The sequence below is a fragment of the Zonotrichia albicollis genome, chromosome 2 (assembly GCF_047830755.1).
Source record: "Zonotrichia albicollis isolate bZonAlb1 chromosome 2, bZonAlb1.hap1, whole genome shotgun sequence".
Lineage (NCBI taxonomy): Eukaryota > Metazoa > Chordata > Aves > Passeriformes > Passerellidae > Zonotrichia > Zonotrichia albicollis.
Window position 1 is genome coordinate 40,208,274 of NC_133820.1, and position 19,566 is coordinate 40,227,839.

At 42.4% G+C, this 19,566-nt stretch overlaps 1 protein-coding gene across 1 annotated transcript in view; it reads left to right on the forward strand.

The window, feature by feature from the left end:
* CASR (calcium sensing receptor) overlaps positions 1 to 19,566 on the forward strand; it is a 75,503-nt gene that overhangs the window by 38,747 nt on the left and 17,190 nt on the right. Inside the window, exons 3-4 of the mRNA XM_074534810.1 lie at positions 1,855 to 2,161; positions 4,594 to 5,472. Coding sequence (XP_074390911.1) covers positions 1,855 to 2,161; positions 4,594 to 5,472 — 1,186 coding nt within the window. The remainder of the gene's footprint in view (positions 1 to 1,854; positions 2,162 to 4,593; positions 5,473 to 19,566) is intronic.

Consider the following 19,566-nt stretch of genomic DNA (forward strand, 5'->3'; position numbering starts at 1 on the left):
GACTCAAACTTTCGGACCTGAAGTGATCTGTACTGAAATTGTGCTGTCTGGGCTTTGAGGCATAACCTCAGAGCTGAACCTCATTTGGAATTTGGCCAAAGATATCTTGAGAGGTGAAATCAAGTTGAATAAATGAAGTTTTTAAGACTTAAAGATAAACCTTAGATGTGGTATCATTAGAAATTCTGACCCCAGATGAATCAGATAAAACTCCTGGAATGGAAGTAATGTGGCTTTGTTCATTCAGCTTTGAAAAAGTCAGACACAGCTAACATCAACTTTGGAAGCAATTAATTTAATCCAGCCATTAAAAATGTTTAGGTCATATATCTCAGAGATTGAAAGATTGTGATTTCATTAAGCTTATTTTTAGAAATCTTCACCTTAGTAATAGAAACATTTCTCTAAGCACTTCAAAATGTAACTCATGTGAAACCTACAATTTACCATTTCATATAGGATCTGCTCTTGGCCAGGCTGTTCCCCAGGCTTTTCCAGTTTGGGGGCCCGTCACTTTTCCTGGTGTATCTCAAGCGTAACAGCACTGACACTTTCCTGCTTTCACCTGCAATTCAGCACAAAACTGCAAACTAGCTGCTATCCTGACTCAGTGCATTCCAAGGAAGGGCAGGTTTCTGCTGATGAAAGATTCTGCCATTCCAGCTGCATTGCCCTAAACTCTGCAGCCTCTGAGAGTTAGGGCCTAAACAGGCACACAGCTGGTTGCCAGGGCAACTTTACAGGGGAAACACAGTAAAACTTCACGATAATGTGTATCAAAGGTACCTTCTTGCTGCTGCTTTCCTCAAAGAAGTTTCTCTACTTTGTGGAAAAGCAATTCATCGTGCTGCAGCTTCTTCCACTGCCAGGCTACTGATGTCCATAAACAAGGACTCCCAGCTCCTGCAAGACAGTTGCCACCAATCTGCAGCTCTGCCTTAGCTACATGCGAGATAATCAGAAAACTCAGCTCCTCCAGCTTAGAGAAGAGAGGAGGCTTCAAAAAACAGTCTCGGTTTCACAGACCAGCTCTGAGGGCATCTTTTGAGTTTGTGTCTAAAGCAAATTGTGTGAGAGAACCAAAATAATGAGAAAAGTTATTCCTTGAATGAAGGCACTGAAGTATCTAATTAACAAGTTATCAGTTTGCACTAGGACCTATATTTAGAGCGTGTCTCTGATCTCTGGCATGAACAGTCTGACTGTGCTCTCTCTCACAAACTGAAGGGTGCCATGGGAGGCTGAATTTCCCTGAGCAGAGCTCCCTGGCACCTCTGCATCCAGCAGCGTGCCAGTGCTGTGGCTCAGCCTGCTCTGCCTGCCCAAAGCCAGGAGGAGCTCTCACACTCCAGGAGTATCCCGAGCCCAAGTCCCAGGCAGCATCAGCACAGGCTTAGCAGACACTGCCATCTGCATTCAGAAACATGTCAGAGGAGCCTGGAAGCAAACCTGGTAGGTGCAGCTTTCAGTCAGAGGATCACAACATCCATTTCCTCAGGGATCGTGAGATCAGGTTTAGGGTCCTGAGCACAAGGGACAGGCCAGAGTCATCGCTCTAGACATGCTGTCTTTTAACTTTCCCAGGTTTTAGGGGACTTGGAAAAGTTTACCTCTGGAGTGAGCTCCCAAACTGAAAAGTTGAGAGCCAAAACTAAACCTTGTAGCAAAAACGCCTCTTCCGTAGTAGAGACAAAAGCAAAACATTCCAAATTTAGTAGAGTGCAAGAAATCACATAAGTTGCTTTTGCCTTTTGTATCTGGAATTTTTCACTCTGTCTTTGCCTCATTCCTGGTCTCCTCTGCTCTTTTTTCCTCCTTCTCACTCTTATTTCATTTTTATTTTTGCTCCCCCAGGTATAATTTCCGAGGCTTCCGCTGGCTCCAGGCTATGATCTTTGCCATAGAAGAAATAAACAGTAGCCCAACTCTCCTTCCCAACATGACCCTGGGATATAGGATATTTGACACTTGCAATACAGTCTCGAAAGCCCTGGAGGCCACACTGAGTTTTGTGGCCCAGAACAAGATAGACTCCTTGAACCTGGATGAATTCTGTAACTGCTCAGAACATATCCCTTCCACCATTGCAGTCGTGGGAGCAACTGGCTCTGGCATCTCCACCGCTGTGGCAAATCTGCTGGGACTCTTTTACATACCTCAGGTAAGCTTCCACCTCACTTGTTTAGGTTGCAGAAGTGGCCTGCTCCTCTACTCTGCAGAGATTAAGCAGAGATTGCTTAATCTTTGCCACTTCCAATAGAATTTATAGGAGAGAAACAATAAAATGGGAGGCGGGAGGGAGTGGGTGTCATTGTTATGATAGAAATGTGTCTTGCCAGCACTTTGCGGTCTCCAAATATAAAGGTTACTGAGCAGCCATAACAACATTTGGCCAACAGCAGCCTAGCCTAGGAGGACTGGAGAGTCCTCTAGAGTGGTTTAGTCTGTGAATGCAGCAGTAGCTGTAGGCATTCTGACTCTGCTAGAGCCAGTGCCAGCATCCATGGCCCCATCCTTTTGTTTAAGAGGCTGGTTGATCTGCCACAACCTTAAGTAAAGTACAAGGCTGCCTTAATATTGTTGCTCTTGATTTTACTTTTCTACACTGAAGTCAGCTTTGGAAAATATGCTTGGCCTTATCCATTTAAGTGTTACCTTGCACAGCCTAACACTTCCAATCCCTCTTCCAAAATTAATAGAGGTGCCAGAGCTCACAAGAGCCCTTGTAACAAGACTGTGTCAGAATGTGCTCTCAGTCTGTCCTGAGAAATGTATCTTTGCTTCAGCCAGGGCTGCAATTCCCATCTGCACCACAAATGAAGAAGGAAGGATTCTTGATTGCTCTATGCACAGTAATATATCTTGTCTGTTGAACCTTATCAGTCTGCCTCCTTTGCAGGAGTCTGAAGAACTGGACATTTGTTCTCTGAGCAGGGCAGGAATGGTTTAAGCTGTGCTATCTGAGTATTGCCCAGAGTGGCATTGGAAGTTGGTGCGTAAATAAACACCCCGATGACATCTTATGGGGCATTGTTGATTTACACATCCCATTACCAGGTGAACAGGGGCAGCTGAGAAGGGTTGATGAGTTCAACTGAACATAAGAGATGTTTGCAGTTCTCAGACTTTCTCTTTAAACAGAGAATGACATTTGTCCCATGAGGCAGTGCCCTTATCTAGAGGCTGCAGAAAAGGGTAGATGTCAGGAGGTTCAGTTCTGGAACGACGTCTCAGCCAGGCAGTTGAAGCATGACAACTGAAAGCAGGCTTTTAGACTGGCAGATGTTGGGTAGAATTGTCACAGCCATTTATAGCAAGGCCATTAGCAAATCCAGGCTTATTAGGCCCTGCATTTCAGTAGGAATTGGAGGTGTATTTTACAATTAATGTACGGCTCATTGCTCGTTCTGTTGACATAGACACTGAAAATGTTACAACTTCTGTTGTGTTTCTCAGTACCTCAGGTCAGTGTCCCCTTTGAGCACACGTGGCAGTGGGACACATTGCCTGTACTCCTGGAAAGAGGTTGATGGGGGTGAGAGCAGCACTGGGCAAGAGCCTGTCCAGGGGAGAGTACAGTTCTGTGAAAGGAGGGTTTACTCCTGTGGCCCTTGAAACTGCACTCCTTTTCTTTCTTCTTGCAGAAACATTAAATAACAGAGTTTAAGGGGAAGATAAGGTTTTCTGTAAATTTCCACTTTGTACAAAATGAACTGTTTGTAGAAGACTTTTTCAAATGAGAGTCAGTCCCAAAGAATTCAGATACCAATCTCAAAATGTGTTTTAGAAGTTCTCCAGATCTTTAAACAGTTATTATCTGGGTTTTAAGGTTTTCTTCCTACTTGGAGATAATTCAAATTATATCTTAAGAGCGTGTGGCACTTATTCTGATTAGGAAACTAAAGTATTTCTTGATGGCTTTAGAAGAGGAAATAAAATCCAGTTTTAACCATAAAACATGGTGACTTATGAAAGATGGACTGGCTTCTTTGCTGATTCTGGCCAGCAGTCAGGAAACACTGCTAAAGTAGCATTACCATAACACGCTGCAGGACCAAGGAGGCTGATATACATCACATTCTTCTTATGTCAGCTGACAGGGATTGTATATAAAAGGCAAAAGGAGCCTGTTTAAGGATAAGGATGGATGTCAAAGGCAAGGAGAGAAAGACAGAGTAGCTTTGGAATGGCAATACCATCCTACTGTCTCATGTCTGGTTCAGGACAGAGAAAGCCTGTGTTTTGTCTTAATCCAGTGCATTGCCCTCATTTATCTAGGTGGCGCATTCTTTTTATTTCTGGATTTGACAGAAATCTTTGCTATTCCTCCAGTCTAGTGTCCATTTCTCTCTCCCTCAGATCCTTGACCTTGCAGGTGGGCACAAGCTGGCTCCAGCCTCTCAGGTCTGAGCTCCTGTATGAGTGCCTCTGTAGGACAGGCACAGCAAGGAGAAACCTCAGAGTGGATCACCTGCAAACACAGGCTAAGAAAATGTGCTTCCCAAGCTGGCAGTGATGCCAGGTAAATGGAGGCAGTTTATTTCAGGCATTTCACTTTATGGTGTGTTTTGCTTGTTTGCTGTGCTCTGACAGGTCAGCTATGCCTCATCCAGTCGTCTCCTGAGCAATAAGAACCAGTTCAAGTCCTTCCTGCGCACAATCCCCAACGATGAGCATCAGGCCACGGCCATGGCAGACATCATCGAGTACTTTCGCTGGAACTGGGTGGGAACAATCGCAGCTGACGATGACTATGGCCGGCCAGGCATTGAAAAATTTCGGGAAGAGGCGGAGGAGAGAGATATCTGCATTGATTTTAGTGAGCTCATCTCCCAGTACTCAGATGAAGAGGAGATCCAGCAGGTGGTAGAGGTCATCCAGAACTCCACAGCAAGAGTGATTGTTGTTTTTTCCAGTGGCCCAGATCTGGAGCCTCTCATCAAAGAGATAGTCAGGAGAAACATCACTGGCAAGATCTGGCTGGCAAGCGAGGCCTGGGCCAGCTCTTCCCTCATAGCCATGCCGGAGTTCTTCCGTGTCATCGGCAGCACCATCGGGTTTGCGCTGAAGGCAGGACAGATCCCAGGATTTCGTGAGTTCCTGCAGAAGGTGCATCCCAAGTCCACCAACAACGGCTTTGCCAAGGAGTTTTGGGAGGAGACATTTAACTGCTATCTCCCTGATGGATCCAAAAATTCTCCTGCTTCAACTTCCTTCCACAAGGGGCACGAAGAGGGGCTGGGAGCTGGAAATGGAACTTCTGCCTTCCGACCTCCGTGCACAGGGGATGAGAACATCACCAGCGTGGAGACCCCATACATGGACTACACACACTTGCGGATATCCTATAACGTGTACTTGGCAGTGTATTCCATCGCCCATGCCTTGCAGGATATCTATACCTGTACCCCTGGGAAGGGCCTCTTCACCAACGGGTCCTGTGCAGACATAAAGAAGGTGGAGGCATGGCAGGTAAGCCCTTCGTTCGTGTGCCTGTGCAATATACCTGCAGAAGGAAAGACAAGCTGTCCCAAATGCCCTTTAGGGTGCTTCTCCTAATCCTGGGTCTCAGACACAGCACAAGGCCCCTGGGATGCGGTGAGTGACTGTGTCTGAGGTAGGTGCATGCTCCCACCCACAGGGAATGTAAGGTAAGTTGGGCTACGCCTGCAGTGAAAGGGGCTTAAACCGGGTTATATTTTCTTGCATTTGCTGCGGGCCAAAAGTGCACGCACAGACAATTACCACAGCCTGGCTGACGCAAGGTAACTTGATCATATATTGAGCCTTAATAAACAAGAGGGCCTGAGGAGAACACATAAACAAGGAAAACAGTTTTTAGAGTTCATTTTCTTTGGCAAGCTTTAAATCTTTTGCAATCCCGCAGCAATTTTCCATACAGGCTGGATTTCTTTCCTCGCAGTTTTAAGCTTATATAGGATCAAACCAAAGAAGATTGAGTAATGGAGGAAAATAATGTGTGGCTCTTGGGCAGAAAATAGATAGCTGTTTTGATTTGGCAGTGGTATTTGTGAACTGATGAAATTACATTAATGATTTAGTCCCACTTACCCATTCATTCAACGCATTCTGCCCACTGGCACATGGATCACATTTTGTCTTCTGATCCTTTATGAATACTCTCTACCTTACTATGTGTTTGATCATACTATCCAATGTGGTATTCACTTTGTGGTTTTAATATCTACTGCATTCTTAACACAATTAGCATGGACTGATGATGATATGTCAAATATGTAGCAAATTCTGGTTATCAGAAAACACTTGAGCCCAAACATGCCTGAAATCAGAACAACACAGGTGAATAAATGGAGGAACACCTCCCCATTTTCATTGGTGTTTTCCTCTCTTTGGGACAGTCTAACCAAAACAAAGGCTGCCCTTACCACAAACTGCAGATGTCAGGTCACACTCACATAAGGGAACTGCAGTTTGGTTCCTGTCTAGTCTCCATTAACTCAAAAACATATCCAGATCAAAGTAAAAGGCTTTGTCTTGGCTTTTATGGGAAACTTGCACTGCTCTAGATGCCTGAACAGGTTTATCAAACCACTTTACTCAGAGCTGATGAGTGCAATGTTTGACCCTGATTTAGAGGAATCCAGCAATTGCTGGCTGTCTGTAAAGTTTCTGTCTTTCAAAGCTATTCTGCTTTTCAGGAAAATTTTGGCAGAAATGAGCAAGTCGCAGACAGATGTAGCTTTCACTGCTGTCAGTAAAAATGATCCAGAATAAATGTAGTTTAATTAATTCCTTTATGCCTTGTCAGCTTGGAAAGTAAAGCTAGATATTCATGCCATTGCTAAGTAAAAGAATGTGTTTGTTGAAGGTTCCATGCTTGAGAAGAATGACCTCTCATTTCTGTGTTGCTTGTCGGGTGCTGAAGGATATACACATCAAAATGTAAAGCATCCTGCTGATCTAGGCATCTGGGTGTACATACCTGCCTGAGAGGAGGGAGTCAGCTAGGAGTATGTAGAGAATAACCCCAGTGGGCAGGAGCAGGGAGCACTACAAAGGAACAGGTTATACTTATAACCACCGCCATCATATGAAGCCTTCTTGTGCATTTTTTTCACTTCGTTTTAAAATCAAACACATGAATAGCAGGTAAATGCCAAATTTGTGTGCACACCTACTTCATACCAGGCATTGCAGCTCATTACCTTCAGCAAACTTTCCTCAGCCCTGGGAGTAATGAGTTCACCTCACAAACATTCAGCCTCCAGCATTTCCAGAGTAATTTTCTGAGAACCACACAGGAAAAAAATCTTTCTACTAAAGTCAATCTCATTTGCAGTGGTACTTCTGCCAGTGTTCACTGCCTGCTGCCTTTCTCACAGTCAGGTCAGGCTTTTCTTGATGGGAAGTGACCCAAGAGAGCAAGGACAGTGCTAGGAGGCTCCCATACCTGTGACTGGAGGGCAGCTGCTCACAGTGTGTGCAATTACTGGCCAGGTGCTGTGTGGTACAGATAAGGTGAACCTGCTGAACTTGTGCCTCCATTAGCCTGAGCTCCTGTCTGGAGCAGCCCTTGCCAGCAGGTTTGGTGGCTGGGGAGCAAAAATTATACATTTCACAATTTAATTATGTACTATTTAATTTTGATGCCTTTCAATTGCATTATCCTTTTAACACATATGAGTTTTTATTGTTGTTTGCTAATTGCAAATTTAATGTATTTCTAACACATATCTTCTGGGGGATGTGTTCTGTATCATTTGTGGATGGTACTTCTGTGGGTCCATAAATAAACCCAGGATTTTTGCCTCAGTGATCAGTTCATTTGAAATGGACAGCTTAGCACAAATCACTGTGAGCTGGATAAACTGAGTGAGGTTCTCCTATTAAGAATTTACCATCTATAGTTTAAGAAGTCTCTAGGTGTGTTTCAACATGGGGAGAGCAGGATTTTTGTCTCCTAAGGTGAAATATCAGATACTACCAACTTTCATGTTTACTTATTTATAGCTACTTGTTTAAGAAACCGTTTGCTCATTTTCTCCACCTGGGTCAGTGATCTGTGACAGATCCTGTCCATAAACCCGGTGTTGCTTCCTTTTGTTTTACCAATGCCTCTGAAGCTGGCTATGGGCATTCCCAGTGGAGATGGGACTGGCCAGCCCAAGCTGTCTGGCTGCCCAGCATGAGCAGAGATGCAGAGATGCAGGCAGAGCTGGTGAGCAGGCAGGACAGCTTCCAGGCTGTGCCAGAGGAACCCGTGCCACTCATTCCACATGCAGAGCTGGCCAGGGAATTCAGAATCCTGTATATGAAAATCGAACAGCTGGCACTTCAGAACTCCGTAGAATATTGCAGACTTTATTAGGATGCCTGTGCTGCCCTTATTCTGAGCGATCTGAGCTGTCTTGTTTTAAGAATCTACACTGCTGTAAGGCAGAAGATAATCGAGGTGTGCACCTTTGCAAGATGCCTGCTGCAAAGGGCAGACAGTATTGTCTGCATGTGCCATTGTTGTGTCCTGCACAATATTGAACAAGATCAGATCAGTTGCTTCTTTTTGCACTGTTTTGTTCAGGTAACAAAAAGGTGCAGGGCAACCCTGAACAAAATGTATAAATTCTGTCACTTCGGGGCAAGGCAAAATTTTATAAAAAGCACTGAGAATTCAAGTGCATGGGTGAAAATAGTAAAACAGAAAAAATTCTTGTAAAGGCTTCCAATACTTCTAGCTGTCAGAAGACCACTCTCTTCTGCTAGAGGGTTGTGTCTTTTTAGGAGACCATATAAAGTAGAGCTAATTCTGTGTGTTGCTGTGGTTTGTGGACTTGCCTACCCCAAACATAGGCTCTCCCATAAGCTACAGAATGCAAGTGGGAAGTTATGGCAGGAGGTGGAATACAGTGTGAGAACTGTTGTACTGATGCTGCCTCTTTGTCAAAATTACCAGCTTTTTTGGCCTGTTTCTCCATAACTGCTTTAACAGTCTGGTTTTGAAGCCCTTTTTTCTTAATATCTTTGCTGATAAGATTTCTCAATTCCCTCAAGTTCCTTCATTTTCTTAGTCAAATAGCTCATGAGGCTATTTCTGCGGTCACTTCTAGGAAAAAGTCCCTCTGTTCTTTTTTCAGTTCCCCTCTGAGCATTTACAGGAGCCTCTCTGGTGTCTCTCTCTCACTACAAGCACCCTGTGGTCCTGCAAAAAAATAGGAAGAAAACTAATGAGGAATCTGTCTTTCAGAGCAAATATTTCCTGCTTCATATTATTTTTGTGTGAGAAGATGAAAGACCTGTCTTTTTTCGGACTGAGGTCACAGTTTCTGCCCATACATTTGGATCCTTGATGAGCAGCTGCTGGATGTCTCTTTGTCTTGCAGTAAAAGCATTGTGATTAAATGGGAAAGACAGGCTCCCAAGGATGTGAGAAGGCAAAGGTGTGCAGCCACAGGGTAACTGAGCAGAGAGCATCTTTGGGTTGACTCCCAGACAATTTGCAGGTTTCTGTTACACTGGAGGCTTTGAACTTTGGCATGAGTGAAAAACAAGAGCTCTCTTAGGCACCAAGGCAAAGCACAGTGCAAGGACTGAAAAATGTGTTGTGCTAATGATTTGCAAGTTAGAGACATGCTTGTGTGTATTATTCTATGCCTGGAAATCTGACTGACCTCAGACACAGTGAAAAGTTGCCATATGCTATTCCACAAAATCAAAACAAATACAAATTGGCTTCACCTAGCAACATCTAAATTCTTTTATTACACTTGTGCACCTCCCAGCCAACAGTTCCTTCCTCAGTGCTGGTGATGCTCCTATTGTGATACCAATTGTGAATAGGTAAAAATGGACTGGCACCTTCTCCAGCTTTACATTTAGGTGTGTCTTCCTGGCTGGAAATTGATTGTGGAAGGCTTTAAAGAAGTAAATAATGCCTTAGATGACACAGACCTTTGAGCCTAATGGCTTATATAATCAATTTTTGTGTCTATTAAACTAGAGGCCTGTCTGAACAATTCAAAACCAGCTGCTTTGTGGTATACAGAATTACACTGTATCAGAACAGCTATTAGCTGTGGCTGCTGGGAAAATTAGTCATTTGGGGGGAATCACAAAGAAAGCAGAGGAAGCTGTTGAATGTTAGGCAACTGCAAAACCTTGCCTACTCTGCATTACAAATGCACTGGAGATGTATTTGTTGTGAACAGAAGACAAGAGGAGTGCCTTTGTTGTGGGAGGCAGGATGAGAGGGACACTACTTGAGCCACACACAGAAATATGGGGGTCAACAGAGCAAACACAGCTATTTCCCCACCAGGCCAATAACAAACAATTGCTTATTCATCAGTTTGAAGATAACAACTTGCCATCAGCTGAGAGCACCAACCAAGCAGACAATAAATGGAGTATTATTTAGATGTCTCTACAGCTAAAAGGAGAAAGAATTAACTGGACTCACCAGTAGAAAATGTGCTAGGAAATGATTGCCCTGACAAGGCTGCTAGAGGAAGGGTGAATGAACTGCATGCACCAAATACAACAAAGGAGTTATGGTTATTAATTACTAAGTAAAGAATGGCTGAGATTCTTCTGAATTGGGGAAGTACACACTGCCTTATAACCAAACTCACAGTATTCTTGTCTGCTCCCAAACACGTTGAATTTTTCATAAAACTCACATTTAATATAGTCATTTATGTGCTGCTTTATAACAAAAGCTGTATTTGAAAAGAGCTTTTTATATTTATGAAGCTCATTTAATAAGTACTTCTGTCAGTTGGGGAAAAGTCAGTTTTTCAGTTTACAGTGGGAATTTTAGGGAAGGCTCCATGAAATGCTCATACAATGTCTCTCTGTAACAGCTTCAGATAACAATTATCCCTTGAATTACCAAGACCTCAGACACCAGTATCTGTTACAAAGACACAGCATGTCTTTGTTGCACAAAAGGATGTAAAATTTCTTCCAGGACTGACCTTTCCTGATACTTCTCACAAATGGAGCTGGTGACAAAGAGCGCCTTGAGAGCTTCCTAAAGGCACTCACAAAGTGGGATGAGGAAACAAGTGGATATATAAAAAATTTCCATTTATCTCAAGATGGGGTTGAAGCTAACTTCAAAGTCATTATAACCATAGCATAGATTATTATTTTGTTTCTTTCTGAGTAGTTAACTATCTTCACAAGTGCTTTACTAACCAGTCACAGTTAGTTATCCCCAAAGTGAACTTTTATGCACTATGAAGGACTGGTGTTGTTCCACACAGAAGTTAGGAGGAATGAGAAAAAATATGAGAACAAATTACTCTTTATGGTGACCCTTTTGCCTTGTAGAATTATAAGAGTGATCTTGCAACTGGACTAGAAGCAATACTTTTCTCCAAAAGGACTTTCACTGGTGTCTGTAGGAAGAATGACATGAAAGACTGAAGAAATCAAAGTCTTGACGTGAGATTTCTTTGTTAGCCGAGACTTACATTGATAGAGGAAATGGAAAAAAAAACAGATTTAAGCCAGTAGCCAAGTAGAACACGTGCCCAGACAAAGTAACTGAATCCCCTGGAACATTAGCTGACCATTGATGGGACCCATGACTGTGCTTGCCCACTCTGAATGTCTGAAACACTTCCACACTTCACTGTGTCTATAGAAAACTTTGGGGATCTTTTTTTTTTTTTTTACCCCCATGGATAGTACTTCTTGACCAGATTATAAATAAGCATTGAACTCAGGTTTCATGGATTGCCATGGTTCTGTTAAAAGAAATGACACCTAGCGTGCAGAATATGTTGGTTCTCATTCTAACAAAGAGCATACCCAAGCACTGAAGGAATTCATCCTATAGCTCCAAATAGGAATGGATTTACAGTCAAAATCTATGACTTTGTCCTGGCCTAGGCAGCAGCACAGTTCTTCAGAGCAGTGTCAGCAGTGCTCTGTGCAGGATGCATTTCAGACCTCAGTGGAGCTTTGAAAAGACTGCTCCTTAAAGGGCTGTTTGAAGAAAGTGACTGCAAAGGGCTGTAAAGGGACACATCTACACAGTTGTTCTCTGCACAGCTGGGCAAGGATGGCATTAAACACCTCCCAGAAAAAAACCACTTCAATCAGACTTTGTTTACACAAGACCACATATGTGAATTATACTACTTGAAAACACAGCACTTGAACCTTTGGGTCTACTAGTAGCTTTAATAATAGGATTTTTTTTTTTACATATTTAATATTAAACCTTATTTAATTATAAAAGCCCTATCTTAAGCTGTTAGGTACTTCACCATAACAGTTATTGTGCGGTATGGTGATGTCCCAAGAGCATTAAAGCATCATTTACTCAGTTAGGACTCCTACCAGTAGATCCTTCACCCTTAGTACACAGCATCCTGGGGCTATTGTACCAGATAGATTTCTCCATATTGTATTTACTGCAAGTGAAAACCAAAGCAATAGTGGCATCAAGTCTGGACTAAGTGGATCTGATTTTTTTTCATGCCATGGCTGGTAAGGACAGGAGCCCATAGCACAAAATACCATCTAGCAGCACTGACAATTAGGTTTCAATTGTAGCTGTACAATTGCCTTTTTCTGTCCAGAGACTACCTCTCTCCACAAAACCTCAGCAGAAACCTAAAACATGTTTAAACAGAGTCACTTCCCAAATGATCATGCAGTTTGAAATCCTTTGTATAATTAATTATGTAAATTTATGCCATGTTCAGGAAAGTAAGTAATCTTGATCCAGCTAAAGGCTGCTTCACATCAAATGTAAAACTTAGGTATTTCATTTCTGAAAGGCTGTGTTTGACAGCCAAACTTGTGTTTAACAAGATTTATTTTCCCCAAAGACATGCTGACTGGTAGACCTTTTTTTTAATTAGTATGATCCATGGCAGGCCACGTCTCTTGTCACAGATCATCTCTGATTTCCTGTTGGGATTTACTGACCTTTAGTTTCATTGGTCCTTACTTGGGCTTGCTTTATTAGATTTAAAAGTCCAGATAAAGTGGGCATAATTTTTCTCCATATAATATTTATGCACATTGATCAAATTCTTCCTCGGTCTTACCTTGATAATTTAAACAGAGTGGTCTTTTAGTCATAAGGTGTGCTTTCTGCTTTGTTTCTATACCTTGTCCATTCACTTATCCCTCTTTTTGGCTTGTATTCAGTATTCTTTCAACAGACTCAGCACAGCCAGACAGTGAAAAAAATCCCACATTTGCATACTCCTATTACTTCCTCATTGGTAGGAGCACAAGGTACCTGAGCCTTCCGTGCTACAATGGAAAGGTCACATTTAGTTGCCAGTAATCCTCTGCAGCAGGTGGTGCCCTTTCTGTGCCTGGTGTGAATTCCTCATGCCTTGATGCACAAGCCTGAATTTCCCTGTATTAAACACAGATATTTGAAAGCAATCTGAGGGAAAATGCTTTTTCTTTAATATTATTTACCATTACCTTAATCCATGAATTTTCAGCAATTTTTTCCAGCAGTGATTTGTAGCTGCTGCCAGGGTACTGAACATATTGGAAACAGTGAGCTGTTTACTGAGGCTGGAGGAATTCCCCATGAACTGATGATCTGCCTCTGTGGATATCTGTTGGGCAATTCCTGATCCATATATGTGAAGCATAAAGCTCAGTTATTTTACTTTTGAAGGAGTATGTCTGTCAATCCAACTTGAATTTAAGAAGATCTGTGTTCTTCAAATGTTACTAGGTGGCAGCAATTATGTTTCCATCCTACAGTTTTTTATCAATCTCTCCTCAGCCCTAAACTCTTGTTTTCCATTGTTGTTCCTGTGATTCATGTCAGGCTAACCAGCCTTTGGCTTCAGAGGACCTCCCTCTGCCTTTTGCAGAATTGTCATTTCTTGGCAGCTGTTGCAGCCCACCAGAAGCTGACACTGAGCAGAACTTTGGGCACAGTGCTGGGAATGCATTACTCTTGCAGGTGTAGCAGAAAGGTGGATTGGGGTTGCTGTGGAATAAGATTAGATAGCATATTGACTTTGTCATTCAAAGCCAGTGGCATTTTTATGTGTATATCATAAACCTACTGCATTAGTGCTCCCTTTATTGCTCATGGACTGCTGTGATGAACTGCCTGATTCTGTCAGCCTTTTAAATCCAATTTAAATTGCTCAGGCTGCCCTCTAATCTCTCTTTAAGGACCTTCTACCTCAGTTAATGTTACATTAAGGCTCCAAAACAAGTGCCCTTGAGATAAGAATGTCTGTGATTATTTCTGATAGTAAGGGTACTAACACATCATTCATTTAGCTTTCCTGCCCCTCCTCAGCTCTCTCTTTAGCATTCCATCCTCTTCAGCTGTCCCTTACAGCTTACTTAATGTTGTGAGGATCTGGCATACATGACACCTTTCAATTTTAATATGTTCAAGGAACTTCTTATACATTACCTGGTGAATTTTTTCTTCTTTGTTCTCCAGGACTTTTTATGTTCAGCTTTCTGTTCTTTTCTTACAACACTTGTCTTTTTCAGTCTTATTTGGATGTTCCATGTTGGATTAGTGCTTTTAGAGACCACCATAACAAATACTGCTCTTTGAGCTCTCTTTGTATGATGAGGATGGCAACATATCATCACTCTCCAGTTAATGAGCTTTTATTTTAATGCACACAGGCAAAATTTTTAATTGAAAATGGGTTTATCATGCATAGGGTACAGTCAGTCAGTCCTTTCCTCAAGCTTGTCTATGGGTTTTTTTCCATTCTGTGGAGTTCCATCATCACTGTCCAATGCTTGTACAACACCAGAGTAAACACTAGTCAGAAGTCTCCTTGATTTTATATAGCATTATATCGTGCGTCTAGGGGTTTTCCACAGACATTACTTTTGATTTTGCTGCCATAATTTTTGTCCTGATTCCTAGGAAAAGAATTAATGCTCACAGAACTTAAGGAGGGGAGAGGTGCAGTCACTTTCAGCCATTTCTCCCCAGAAGAAACCCGCAGTCAGTAGATCAGATTAAGTCTCTTTGGGATGGCACTGAACTGGGATTGAGGCTACTCCAGATGCCCTAACTTCTGAAGTTGCCTGTAGGAAGGATTTTTTTGGACTCTAGGGAAGTAATGCTACACTTTCATGCTTTGGGCTATACAAATATATTGCAGTATCATCACACAGCTGAATCTTAATTTAAAACAGAAAAAAAGGAAAATTTTAGAGGTAAAAAAGTATTTTGTCATCTCATTTCTACTCTTGAGCTAGTCAAATTCACTAATTGCACTTAATGGAAACATCACTGTCCAAACTAGCATTTTGACAGACTCAAAGTGAATTGTTTCTTCTTTTTCTCACTAAAAAAAAGGTAATTACAGTTAAAAAAGGAACTGTCGTTTGAAGGTCACACTTTTGAGTTTGACTTTGAAAAATATGTTTGTACTGAATTTCATTTGAGAGGATTTCATGTTTCCCTGTGTAAATCTTTGGTCACACTGGGTGAAATCATTATTCTTTACCAGAGCACATCTATGTGAGGTGCTGTTTACTATCAGCTAAGGATTGCACAGTACAGGCTCAGGACTGGTGTTCTATGGACAATTGCATTTAGAACTGTAAGACTGCACAGGGCCAGCAGGAGTTGTGGAGGACCTTGAGGGAACAAAATATCCTGGTCCAATCCTTACTGCGTCCTACAACCTCCTACTGATGATTAAATCAGTCTGGAAAAGCAGCCATGCAATGCCGAAATGTTGCAAGATCATTTCCTGATTCCTTTGGGAACCTCTGTGAATCATCAGACAAGTCTTTCAGAAGCATTTCAGACTCAGGTTTGCAATGGAATCAAGGCATCTGCAGCCACCAGTAAATACCAAATGGGTTTTTCTGAAGTATCACAGTCAGATCTGACTTGTGCAGCCTCTGTTATAAAATCCCCTAGGCTTGGTCTTTTGATTTATCTCTGGACATCCTTGTAAATATGGTACTGATCCTAAATCAGATTAGTCCCATTTTCTATCAAGTCCCATTTAGAAAAGCTTGCATTTGACATTTTTGATTTAAGTTACTTGCTTCTACTGCTGTAGTAATAGCTATTAATTTGTTCGTTTTGTCACCTTTTATTGGCAATAAAGCACCAAAGCTGCTGCAGTTTTTGAGCAGCAGAGCAGGGTCACTTGGTTGCCAGTGAGAACACCACATAAGCTGACCCATCAAGCCCAGTTACAGGCACTAGAGCTGGTCCTTATCTTAGGAACCTCCAGGCTTCACCAGTTTCCAAGCACTCATAGCATAGAATGAGACAGGGAAGCACCAAGCACCTTCCTCTGAGCAGCAACTGAAGGCATTTTCAACATAATCCACACGAGTTCCTTGTTCTCCCAATTTCTGCAAGTTTCTATTGGAGATGCTGCTTCTCTCACACAAAGAAAGGACAGAATGTATGCATGGGTCCCCATGTCAGCACCAGTGCTGTTCCTCCCCAAGGGCACCGGTCAATGGAAGAGGCAGAGAGAGCTCCAGCCCCCATCTGCCTAGGGCCCATATCCTTGACAGAAGCAGAGCAGAACCAATTATCAGTTACAATATGACGATCAGCACATCTTGTCGTGTCAGCTGGATTTCCTGTATTTCTCCAGAGACGTGAATAAGGTCAGTTGCCTTTGCAGGGACAGGGGTCTCTGCTTCTGTGAGAATATACCACCTCTTTCCCACAAATCACTACATATGTTATAAACAATTACATAATTCCATGCTTTCATTTCTCTTGAAATGAAGATTGACTGTCCAAGAGCTATCATCACCACCTGTGGACCTCTTTTATCTTAATTTAATTCTTCTTTTCTGATCAAATTACTTGAACTAACAGCTTTTTCCAGAGGACACTTGTACTGTTGGTGCTATATTTTCAGTATAATTTTTTGTTACTTTCATATCCTAATATTTAGTTTGCTCTTCCCGCTGCACAAGGCACAGAGTGATTTTACTAAGCTGCCTACAATAATGAACAGGTCTTTGTATTGAGCGGTTAGTTAATTTTCTTCAATAAAGACTATGAATAGCTTAAATTATTACTTCTAATATATGGCACATTGTTTTTGTCATACACATCTAATTGTCTTATCCAATGACCTTCCCAGATTTACAAGGAAATAATTTGGTTCTTATCAAAGCATAACAACATTGAATGTTTTTGAGTTATTCTCAGGCTTCACAGAGCTATTCTTGAGTATGGAATGAACTCTTGCTTTCATTCTCTTTTTCAATTCAGTGCAGTTCTAGTGTTTCACCAGAGCTGGGATGTCCATCCTGTCTTGTCAAATTTCCCTTGGGAGTATTGTCTGCGTGTCTCTGGCTGACCATCAGTTCCTCTCTCTGTGACACCAGCCTTTCTTCCAGGGTCAATCCCCTTTTGTTCATCTGCCCTGTTGCCAACCTGGCAGTTTAATCCTGGAGTACAGCCCAGGCCTTGCACAGTAGGTGCTGACTGGTTTTCATTATTTTGGCATGAAGTGCTCAGCATTCCAACTACACACAGGCACTCCTTGTGCATGGAGCTAGATGTGTGTAACCAGAAGACATCCAATTCTTTTTTGAGGTATTTACAGTGAGAATCACAGCTCTGTTCCTGGGTGCCTTTCAGCTTCTCCACCCAAGATACCTTTATAGCGATAAAAAGTATTAACAGTCACTTCCTCAGAGCAGTAAACCAATAGACACCAGGCAGCTTAGGTGGAATCTGGTCACCAGAGATAGGACCAAAGAGAATGGCCTGAAGCTGTGTCAGGGGAGGTTTAGATCAGATATTAAGATAAGGTTCTTCACCCAGAGGGTGGCTGAGCACTGGAACAGGCTCCCCAGGAAAATGGTCATAGCACCAAGCCTGAGAAGAGTTCAAGAACCATTTGGACAATGCTGTCAGGCATATGTGTGATTCTTGGGGTGTCCTGTGCAGGGCCAGGAGTTGGATTTGATGATCCTTGTGGGTCCCTTCCAACTCAGAATATTCTATGATTCTGTGAATATAGCAAGTGATGTGAGGCAATGAATCACATCCTTCACTAGCTGAAGAATTCCATTATTTTCTGAATGGCTTTTGGAAAAAGGTGAGATTAATGGTGTTGCCATAGTCTGGCATCTTGGTTTGAAAAACAACATCAGCACTACTACTGATGCTGTCCCTCTTGGTGTACGACGGGCAGCAAGGAAGGAGGAGAGGTTATGGAGGGGAAGGAGAGTTCAGCTCCTGATGACAAGAAGAATGCTTTGGACAGACAGAAGGGTGAAATTCATCTTGCCCTGCCTCAGGCTCCTGGAAACAGGTATTACTGACACAGGGGTCAGGGCCAGCACCTTCCTGCCTGCTCACTTCCTGTGTGTCAGAACGTGTTGATGTTGTGATGATAGCACTGCCTTTCAGAGAGCCCAAGTGTTCGCCCTACATAAAAAAGGGCAGAACTACATATTCCAAAGTAGAGAATGCAGCAGGAATTAAGGATTTGATACAGAAAGCAAAAACTTGAGTTTTGCTAGCCTGTAAATAAAAATTGACACATAGGTAGTGAAAGTGAAAGGAAGAAAGAAAAAAAAAAAACACCAAAAAACTATTGCTTTAAACAACTTTTCTCTTAAAGTATTTTATGAGTGGCTCTTTCAGAACTGGCCTGGGCATATTTCTTCATGATACCTGACCACTGGCAAAACCCAGGTCCTGTGCACCATAACCCATGGCCTAATGCAACAGCTGATCTCTCAAGGCCTTACACCTGTTACATCATTGTGAAAGCATCTTCTCCATGTGCTTGATGAGAGATCCGAAACAAGAGAGGAGATTGGGCCTTCTGCAATGCAAAGTGAAAGTCAGGGCTTGCCATCTTGAGGACAGTTGCCAACTTTTCATCTTCATTCACACTGAGCCACGATGTGATATTGTTGGCTGCTCTCAGCATGGGCACTCTACCAAACCAAAGAGAAAAACATTTGGTACCTATCAGTCCAGAACTGTTCTACAGGTCTGAAGAAAGATAGGTAGACAGAAATTAAAACTTAAGCATGGGAAAATGTGTGTTTCTTGTCAACACAGGACTGCTTGCAACCATGTGTTAGGAGGGGTAATTGTCTGTTTTTTATGTGGTGACAGACACCTATAATGTGCCCAGGTTCTCTTCCATTGCAGGACCATTTGACCTAGGGAGAAAACAATCAGAAAGAAACTGCAGAAAGAAGCCAAGGATATTAAACCTTTGACAGTACATGGAGACTAGTTAAGGACCTGTCACAGTTGAGACAGAGTAAAGGACAGCTCATAGCACACCTGCATACTGATGTTTATTTACATTTATTTAAGAATTAACAAGACTACAACTTTTAACTGCTTGATATCTCACACACTCTTGCTTTCCCCAGTGGTCTCACCTTCCCCTCCTGGTAGGGACATGGTGGAGGTCTGTCAAGGTGGAAATTCTCACTTCTGTGCAGCTCCTCTCAGTTACCTTTCTCAAGCATTACTGGCCAAGGTTACTGAGCATACCCCAACATTTGTCTCCACACATGTCCTTCATCTGCATGATCTTGCCCTACACCCAGTGCTTTTCATCCAAATATCATCTTCACTTCCTTGTTTCT